We start from the raw sequence: 11,390 nt of genomic DNA, 5'->3' as shown, positions 1-11,390 counted from the left end.
AAAGAAAGAAAAAAAAAAAAATTTGGAAAAAAGAAAGAAAAAAAAAAAACCCAAAAAAAAAATTATTAAAAAGGGTTTCTTCCACCTGTCACGTGCCCCTGTGCCCCCTTTTTAAAACGTGAGGCCAAGGAACTAGCACTTCGCTTGTTGGGCAGAAAACAGGGAGTTCCAAACGGGGATGGTGGATATTTGAGATGGCCAGGTTTTCTCCTCCCTTTTTTACACCCACAACATTGGGGGAAATTTTTTGGGTTAGAAGACCATTTTCTCAAAATTACAAGAATTTTTAATATGAATATAAGAGGAACCTCAGCCCTTTTCTCCAGCACCCCTTGAAACATTATCCCAAATACTTATCAGACATAAACAACTCTTATTTCCCCACAAAAAATTTTAAGCCACCGGAAAGTCCAAGTCACCTACGAATATTCTCCAGGTCTCCTCTTTTCCTGTGAAGACGGTTTATACTGGGGGGGTATAGGCCCCGGGAAAATTCCCAACCTGACCTCTAGGTACCGAGAAAACATCATCGGCAGGTGGGGGGGGGTCTTGGGATCCGCATGCTGGTCCTCCATTCAGGAAAACAAGAGATTTTAAACAATAGTAAATTAGGTAAATGACAAAGAAACATGTATAACATTATTATGCAAGATATATTAAACTTGCTCCTCTATATCTAGGTAAAGGACTATTACTGTGACTTTTTGCAAAATTAAATAATTCCCTGATCATTTAACACCCTATTATTAATCCTCTAATAAACTAATTTTTTCAGTAAAGAAAGGGCAGGTTAAACAAAACTCTTAATAAATTACCTTTTAAATTAATTCCCCTAAAAACTTTTTTCTTTACATAATTATTTTCATAAATCCCCCCTTTTAAAAAGTAACCCCTTGCTCATATTAAATTACCTGATTAACTAAAATTATTTTTTTGAATAGTTAAAAAATTAACCCATCCCTCATATTACCCGATGTCCCTGCGTGGCAATCATGACTCAGCTTCATCCACCAAAACCCCCCGCACTGGTCAGACAAGGGGACTTGTACTTTTTGACCCGTCCCCACCTTGCCTGGGGTCCCCACCACAATTGCTCTTCACACCTTCCTCTGGCCACTGGAGGAGAGATAAAATGTAGGTGGCTTTTTGAATATCAACGGGGGTCGTTTTAAAAGGGGGAGGGGGGGGGAGGAGGGGAAAAAGAAAAAGAAAGAAGGTAGTGCTTTTTTTCACCAATTATTTTTTGTTGTTGAATTTTTCACCACTTTTCAAGGTGCTAGAAAAAACCAAAAAAAAGGGGCTCTTTACAGTTTAATGATAACAAAAATGATATCTTTTCCCAAAAAAAATCCCTTACTTAAAAAAAATAGAAAAATTTTTTCCCCAAAAAATACAATACAAGACTTTCGAGATGTTGAACTTTTTTTTTTGCTTTAATAATATTATGTGTGAATGAATATTTCTCATTTGTCGGGGGGCGGAAGGGGGGCCTCAGAAAAGGGGTTTGGGAATTAATTTCTATCCCTTACCTGGTGGTTTTTCCCTCTATCATCAAACAAAAGTAAAAAAAGACAAAATGTGAAACTTTTAATTTTTTTTCTTGTTATTCTCTGCTGCACAAGGAGGGAAGGAAAAGGAATAATAATAATAAAAAATTAAATAATAATAATAATAAAAATAATAAAAAAAAAAGGTTTTGGTCCTTGAGATGTTCTTATGTGTTGCGGATTTTTTAGAAAAAATTTGTAAAAAAAAAAGGATACCCCTTTCATCACCAAACCCTAGGGTTTGCACCCCCCATGGTTGGTTTTCCATTCCATTAACATAAAATTATTACTTTTTCCATGCAAAAAGAGAGAAAAGGAGAAGAGAATCAAGAAGAAAAAACCTGAGCTAAAATTTTTTGTTTTAAAATAAATTTCTTACCAGTTTCTCCCCTTCACAGCGGCACGGTTTGGAAATATCAGTCATTTTTTTTTGCCCATTTTGGGTGATCGACCCCCAGTGTCTAAAAGGGCCAGCTCCAGGGGTGGGGGAAAAAACAAGACCCCTGAAGTAAGGAAGAAAAATTTTGGGGAAAGGTTAGAAAATAATCAATCAAAATGCGCGGGAAAAGGGAAAAAAATTTAAGCCCCAAAATTTCCATGAAAACAGAAACACATGACCTTTAGTCGAAATAAAGGAGGGGGAAAGGAGGGGGGGGAAAAAAAGGAGAGAGGGGGGAGGAGGGGGAAAGGAGGGGGAAAGGAGAAAAAAGGGGAAAAAAAAAAGGAAAGGGTTTGGAGGGGGGGGAGGGAAGGAGTTTTCTTACCTGAGGGCACCTCTTTTTGGGGCCCAACCCCTACTAAGCATAGCCATGAAAAGGCTGCTTTTTTCCCCTGTCCCTGACTGGACTGGGGCAATCATGTCACAGGCCTGAAAGAGTTTTGTAAAAAAATTTTTTTTAAAATTAAATAAAATCATTAGGGGCCCAAAAGAGTGAGTGAGTGTGTGGGGTGTTTGGGGGAGTGTGAGTGGAGTTGAGTAGGGAGATGAGAAATGAGTATAGTATGATATGGTATGAGTATGAGGTGAGTGTGAGTTGGGGGGTGAGGGGTGAGGTGGTGTGGGGTTGAGTGGGAGTGGGGAAGTGTGAGTGGAGTGTGAGTGTAAGTGTGTGTGTGTGTGTGTGTGTGTGTTTTGTGTGTGTGGGGTGTGAAGGGCGTCACTTCATGTTATGAGTTGGGGGGGGTGACGGGTAAATCTGCCCTAAAAAAAATAATTTTTGCCCTGAAAAATCACAAAAAAAGAAAATGCTCACTACTCTTTATAAGAAACCCCCGGAATGGCCCATCAACCAGTATTTTATCGTATTTTTGGGTAAAAATTTTATAAATTATAAATACACAAAAAATTTTCCCCGGCAGAACAAATTTTGCCCAAAAAAAAAGAGGCTTTTTTAAGATTTGGGGGGGGGGGGGGGGGACTAGCCCCCCATATTTCCCCCTTAAAGTGACGCCCGTGGGGTTTTGTATGTGGGGTGTATGTGTGTGTGTGTTGTTTGTGTGTGTTGTTGTGTGTGTGTTTTTGTGTGTGTGGTGTGTGTGGGGGTGTGTGTGTTTTGTGTGTGTGTGTGTGTGTGGGGTGTATGTTGTGTGTGTGTGTTGTGTGTGGGGTGTTTGTTTTGGTGGTGTGTGGGGTGGTGTGTGGTGTTTTGTGTGTGTGTGTGTGTGTGGGGTGTATTTATATATATAAAATTTTATAATATAATAATATATATATTATATATTTTAATATATATATAATATATTATATATTATATTTTAATTATTTTATATTTTTAATTTATTAAAATATATTTTATATTTAATAAAATATTATATAAAATATATATATTTTATATATTAAATATTATATAAATATATATATATATATATATAATATATTTTATATATAGGGTAAATAAATAAAAAATTATGAAAATATATGAAAATATATAAAATTAAAAATATTTTAAATATTAAATAAATAAAAAATAAAAAAATATATAAAATATAATATAAATTATATATTTTACCATTTTGGTTTTCCAGCTATCTAAAGGAGATCTACTCACGGGTCGAAAGAATGTGGGCAGAGCTGTTTCCTGGATCTTGGAGGGAAAACTTGAACCCCATGTCATAAAATGCCATCCAGCCTCCTTCCGCGGGTTTTAAAAAAGCTTCAAAAGTCCTTCACAGAGTACATTTGGGTTATTGGGTTTCCTTCCAAAAAAACCCCCAAACCATTGTTTTTTGGACTCGATGATGCCCTTGCGCATAAACCTTGCGCATGAGAGATTCCTCGGGCGGCGGGTGAGCGCCTCCTCTTTTGAGGCCTCATGGGCTTTTCCTCAGCCTCTGTGGCGGGAGCTGGTTTGGCAGTGCGGGCCCAATCCTCTGGGATGCTCAGGGTCTAAACTGTGAAGAAGCAGATAGATAATTAGAAAATAAAAATAAAAACTAAAATGCTAACAACTCTTCTAATACTGAGGCTTTGCATTTGTTAAATGGGGACTTGTAATTAGCAATGAATTTTAAGCATTACAATGTCAAATATTTACTATTTTGCCTTTTTATACTTGGGCAACATTTAAAAGGTTCCTTAATGATTTTTCCTCACCTGTATTGGGGTTTTTTGAGAAATATTTTTTTTCCAAAAAAAAAATACACTATTTTTTTTTTTTATAAAAAGGGATTTTTAAAATGCTATTCCCCAAAACAAAGGGGGAAAAAAGGGAAAAATTTAAAATTGGGTGAGATTGGTTGAATTGAAAATTGACTAGCACCCTCTGGAGCCTCTTTTCGTAACCAGTGGGCAGGCCCCGTACTACATACCCCCCCCAGGGGAAATTGGTTAGTTTTTAAAAGTAATTTCCCCCCCTTCCCAAATAAAATAAAAAAATTTTTACTAATGTAAGGGGGGTATAGTTACAAACTAACACAATTTAAAGGGCACCCAAAAACACTAAAAATATTGTTTCTTTGAAATGAAATTATATATGCAATGCCCCAATGAAAAAAATTATACATTTATTTTTAAAAATGGCCACTGTAATGTTTTGAAAGTGCATAAAACAGTTCCCTACCTTTTGGGAATAAAAAAACAGCAGTCTGATAAGGAACCCTTGTCTATTTGAATCTCTAATGGATTTAATTGCACTCTGAGCTGCCACCCCCCCTTTTCTCAAGCCCTATTAAAAAAAAAAGGCGAGATATTTTTTCAAAGGTAACTAACAGTGGATTAGCATGAGGAAAAAACCTATTTAGTAGACTCATAGACTTAAGGGAAATTTTTCTTCTTCCTCTTTAGACCATGACCTTTGACTTATTTCCCAAATTTAGTGGAGGAACTACAAAAATTTTAAAAAAAAGAAAATTTTCATTACTTCTGATTATCAATTTTCAATTTTATATAAATATGTGTGTTTGTGTGTGTGGGGTGTGGGGTGTGTGTGTGTGTTGGGGTGTGTGTTTTGTGTGTGTGTGTGGGGTGTGTGGGGTGTGTGTGGTGTTTTGGTGTGTGTTTATATTTTATATAATTTTATATATATTTTAAAATATATATAATATATATATTATATATATATAATTATATAATATAAATTAATATTATATTATTTTATATTATATTTATTATTATATATATTATTTAAAATTTTTTTGGGATATATAAAATTTTTTATATTATATATTGGGATATTATATAGTGTAATATAATAATATATATATATTTTATATATAGATATATATATATTATAATATTTATATATATTAAAATATTTTATATATATGAATAGCAAAACAATCTTTCCGTGCTGATACAATGGAAAAAAAACCCACAATACAAAAAAAAATTTTATATATAAAATAAAATTTCAACAATATATAATATATTATACATACAAATATATAATATATTATATATAAAAAAGATGATAATAATACATACATAAATATATTATATATATATAAATATTTTATAATTTTATATTAAAAATATAATAAAATTTATTTTACATTTCATACATCATATATAAATATAATAACATACAACATATTATATATTTTATAATTTCATTTCATAAAAACAAAAATATATTAAAAAACCCAAAATTAATATATTATAATATTAAAAATACAACAAAATATTTATATATATATAACATACAACAATAATAATATATAATATATATATAATATATAATATAAATAATAAAAAATATATTATAATACATACATACATTAAAATACATATATTATATATATACCCTACAACCAATAAAATATTTTAAAATTTTATATTTTTAAAAAAAGATATATATTTAAAATATATATAATAATATATATATAATCCCAATTAATATTTTAATATATTTTAATATATATATATATTTTATTTTATATTCTAAATTATTATATATATATAATATATTTTAAATATATATTCATATATATATATAAAAATAAAATATATATATATATATATATATAATATATATATATATAAATATTATATAAATATAATAATTATAAATATATATAAAAATATATATTTTATATAAATATATAAATATATTATATATATTATTTTTTATATACAATTTTAAAATATAAATAAATATATAAAAATATAATATATATATTTATTTTTTTTCTATATTTTAAATATATTACCAATTTTTATATATATATAAATAATATATATATATATAATTATATAAATATATAATAATAAATAATAATTTTTATATATAAATCCTATTAAAATTTTAAAATATACATAATTTTAATATATAATAATATAATATATATATATATAAAACATACAAAATTTTATATAAACATACAAAAATATATAAAAATATACATACATATTATATATATATATAATAAAATATATATATATATTATATATATTTTTACATTATAAAATAAAATATTAATAATATAAAATATAATTATTTTATAATAATATATATATATATATACTAATATAAAATCTTTTAAAATTTTTTATATAATATATATATATATTTTAAAATTTTTAAATATATATATAATATAATTTAAAATATATATATATTTTTTATATATATTTTATATATGTGTTATATTTTTTATATATATATATATATATTAATTATATTAAAAATTATAAAATTTTATAATATTTATATTTTATATATAAAAATATATCTATATGATATAAAATTATATATATTTTTATATATAGATATATAAATTTTTATATTATATATATAACATATATTCTTTTATATATATATAAAGATTTTATAATAAAATATTTTATATATAAAATAAAATATAGATAATAATATAAAATATATATATATAAATAAATTTTAAAAACATATATTATTTTTAAATATATATATAAATTTAATAATATATATATTAATTTTTTTTAAAAAATATAAATTTATAATATAAATATATATGTATTTTATATAAGATATTTAAAATAAAAATATATTTTTATTTTTATAATAATATATATATATATTTTATATTTTTATATTATTATATTATATATATTATATTATGTAATAGGATATATATATAATTTTATTTATTTTATTATATTATGATTATTATATTATATTTTATTTATATATAAAAATATATTTTATTATAATACTGTATGTAATATATATTATTGTATGTATATAATATATATATATATCATTTATATTTTAAAATATATATATTCTTATATTTTATATATATTTTTAAAATATTTTAAAAATTATATATATATATATATATAATTTTATTTAGATATTAAATATAAATTTTATTATATATTTTATATAATATTATTATTATATATATATATATAAATAAAATTTAAAATATATTTTTTAAAATTTTAGGAATAATATAATTTAAAATATATATATTATATTATTTATTATTTTTATAAAATATGGATTTAATTATATATATATTATTAAAATTTTTATATAATATATATTTTATATATAATTTGAGTATTTTTAATAAGATATAAGGATGAAATTTTTTGAAAAAATAAAATTTTTTAAATATATTATAATAATAAATATATATATACTATATATATAGAAAAACCTTTTTAAAATATAATTATGGGGGGATAAAATATCTAGATATATAATAAAATTTTTCTATAAAAATAAAATATTTATATAATTTTAAATATATCTATATTTTTTTTAAAAATAATAGTTAAAATTTTATAAAAATATTTTATTTTTATAAAATATAAAATATAAATATTTTATAATTATAAATGTAAATTTTAAAATTTTTAAAATATAAAATATTGTAGGGAGGATTAGTAAAAAATAAATTATTAAAATTTAAAAATATTTTATATATTTAATAATTATTTTTATTAAAATATATATATTCTTAAGAAAATATGTATATATAGTTTATGATATATAATATAATATATATTATGAGATGATATATTAATATATAGATGTATGTTTTTAATTTTATATAATATAGAAAATATGTATTAAAATTTAATATATATAAGATTATTATATATATTTGTTTATATATATATATATATATATATATTAATATAATAAAAATATATAATGTAAAATTTTATATATATATGAAATTTTTTATATAATATATATATTATAAAATTTTAAAAATATATAATTGTAGATTATAAAATTTTAAAATATATATATTATTATGGAAATTAAAATATATAATTTTTTTTGTATTTTTTTTTTATTTATAAAAATTTTTTTATTAATATATATAATTGATATATATATATTATTATTATATATATATATATATTATATTATTAAAATTTTATATATATTTATATAACAAAATATATATATAAATATATATATATAAATATAAAATATTTTACAAAAATATATAAAATTATTATTAATATATATATTATATATATTTTATTTTTATAATTAAAATATAAACTTTTTAAAATTTTTTTATATATATATATTTTTTTATATTTTTTTATGTATATATATATATATATATATAATTTTTTTAAAAAAAAAAAAAAAAAGAAAAAAAAAAAAAAAAAAAAAAAAAAAAAATATTATATATTAATTGTAAATTTTTATGAATAAAAAAATATATTTTTATATTTTTATTTTATAATTAAAAAAGTAAGGGATGGGCAAAAAAAAAATTTATTATGAGTTTTATATATTTTTTAATCATGTTTTTTTGAAAAATTTGGGGGTTTTTCCTTTAATTAGGGGGAAAAAAGGGGGGTTTTTTGGGTAATTCAATTAAATATTAAGATTAAATAAAATTTTTAATTTTTTTTTATTAATTTAAGGAATTTTTTTAAAATTTTAAAACAAATTTTATATTTTTAAAATAAATTATAAATTTTTTTATTCCCTTATTATATTTTAAATAAAAATATTTTTTATTTTTAAAAATATTTGTTTTTTTTTAATATATTAAAATTTATTAAATTTATTTAAAAAATTACAAAAACACCAAAACCCCAACCACAAAACACCCACCCACCCACAAAACCCAACCACAACAACAACCAACCACCAAAAATTTTTTTTATTTTTTTTGTTAAAATTATTTTAAACAGGTAAAAAAAAAAATTGGGGTATTTGTATTTCCCCCAATAATTTAAATAATAAGGTCCCTGGGGTTTCAAAAAAAAGAAGGCCAAAAATTTTAGCTTGAATCTTATAGTACCTATGCTAATCCCCAAATCCCCTTTTAAAAAATTGAAAAGGGGCCTTAGAAAAAAAAAAAAAAAAAAAAAAAAAAAAAAAAAAAGGGGGGGGGGGGGGGGGGGGGGGGTTTTTTTGGGTTTAGCAAATTTGTTTTTTGGGTTTTTTTTTTTTTTAAAAATTAAAAATTTTTTTCTAATTTTAAACTAATCTGCTTTCCCTTCCCAAACCCCAAGGGTTTTCAAAAAAAAAAAAAAAAAACCCCCCTGAAGGCCCAAATTTTTTCCCAAAAAAAGGAAAAAGCCAGCCCAAAAAATGGCCCCACACAACATAATATAGTAAATTGATAATCAGAAGTAATGAAAATATCATTGGTTGATATTTGTAGTTCCTCCACTGAATTGAAATAAGTCAAAGGTCATGGTCTACAAGAGGAAGAAGCAAAATTCCTTAAGTCTATGAGTCTACTGATAGGTATTTCCTCATGCTAATCCACAGTTAGTTACCTTTGAAAAAATATCTCGCCAGAGTGCAATTAAATCCATTAGAGATTCAAATAGACAAGGGTTCCTTATCAGACTGCTGTTTTTTTATTCAAATGGTAGAGGAACTGTTTCATGCACTTTCAAAACATTATCAGTGGCCATTATTAAACATAAATGTATATATTTTCTTCATGGTCATTGCATACTATAATGCATTTACAAATGAAACAATATTTTTAGTGTTCTTGGATGCATAAGTTGTGTTATGTTGTGTAACTATACCCCCCTTACATGTAGTAATATATGTATTTGGAAGGAGAAATTACTTATGAACTACTAACCAATTGCCACTGGGGTGGTATGTATGTACATGCCATGCCCACTGTGTCTACAGATAGATGGCTCCAGAGGTGCTAGTCAATTTGTAATTCAACCAATCTCACCAATTTAACCTTTTCCTTTTTTCCCATTAGTTTTGTTAATAGCATTATTATAATCAGTGTATAAAAAAAAAATAGTAGTATTAGAAAAAACATATTTCTCAAAACCTCAATACAGGTGAGGATATCATGAAGGTAACCTTTCAAATGTTGCTAAGTATAAAAAGGCACATAGTAAATATTGTGAGCATTGTAATGCTCATATTACATATGCTAATTACAAGTCCCCATGAACAAATGCAAAGCCTCAGTATTAGAAGAGTTGTTAGCATTGTAGTCTTTATTATATTTTCTAATTATCTATCTGCTTCTTCACAGGTTCAGACCCTGAGCATCCCAGAGGATGCCAGCACTGCCAAACCAGCTCCAGCCACAGAGGCTGAGGAAACGCCCAGTGAGGCCTCAACAGAGGAGGCGCTCACAGCCGCTGAGGAGTCTCTCATGCGCAAGGTGATGCGCAAGGGCATCATCGAGTCCAAGAACAATGTGGAGGTTTATCGGAAGGATCCCAATAACCCACTGTACTCTGTGAAGGACTTTGAAGCTTTGAACCTGCGGAAGGAGCTGCTGGATGGCATATATGACATGGGCTTCAAGTTGCCCTCCAAGATCCAGGAAACAGCTCTGCCCACACTTCTTGCTGACCCGTGAGTAGATCTCCTTCAGATAGCTGGAAAGCAAACTGGTAAAATATATATATATTTATTTATTTATTTATTTATTTATTTATATATTTACATATATATATATATATATATATATATATATATATATATATATATATATATATATATATATAAACACACACACACACACACACACGCACGCACGCACGCACGCACGCACGCACGCACGCACGCACACAACACACACACACACACACACACACACACACACACACACACACACACACACACACACACACAAACACGGGCGTCACTTAAGGGGGAGTAGGGGGGGTAGATCACCCCCCCCCCCAACTCTTAAAAAAGCCTCTTTTTGCAGGGCAAAATCTAGTTCTGCAGGGCAAATTTTCTGGTATTTATAATTTATAATTTTCTACCAATAATACAATAAATAATACTGGTTGATGGTCCATTCCGGGCTACTTATAAAGAGCTAGTGAGCATTTTCTTTTGTGATTTGCAGGGCAAAAATTATTTTTTCAGGGCAGATTTACCCGTCACCCCCCCAACTCATAATATGAATGACGCTGCCACACACACCACACACACA

At 25.7% G+C, this 11,390-nt stretch overlaps 1 protein-coding gene across 1 annotated transcript in view; it reads left to right on the top strand.

The window, feature by feature from the left end:
* Positions 1–11,390, top strand: part of LOC119573114 (DEAD-box helicase Dbp80-like) — a 33,094-nt gene that overhangs the window by 14,200 nt on the left and 7,504 nt on the right. Inside the window, exon 2 of the mRNA XM_037920149.1 lies at positions 10,473–10,801. Within this exon, the coding sequence (XP_037776077.1) occupies positions 10,473–10,801 (329 nt within the window). The remainder of the gene's footprint in view (positions 1–10,472; positions 10,802–11,390) is intronic.

The sequence above is a fragment of the Penaeus monodon genome, chromosome 5 (assembly GCF_015228065.2).
Source record: "Penaeus monodon isolate SGIC_2016 chromosome 5, NSTDA_Pmon_1, whole genome shotgun sequence".
Lineage (NCBI taxonomy): Eukaryota > Metazoa > Arthropoda > Malacostraca > Decapoda > Penaeidae > Penaeus > Penaeus monodon.
This window is presented reverse-complemented; position numbering and strand designations above follow the sequence as displayed.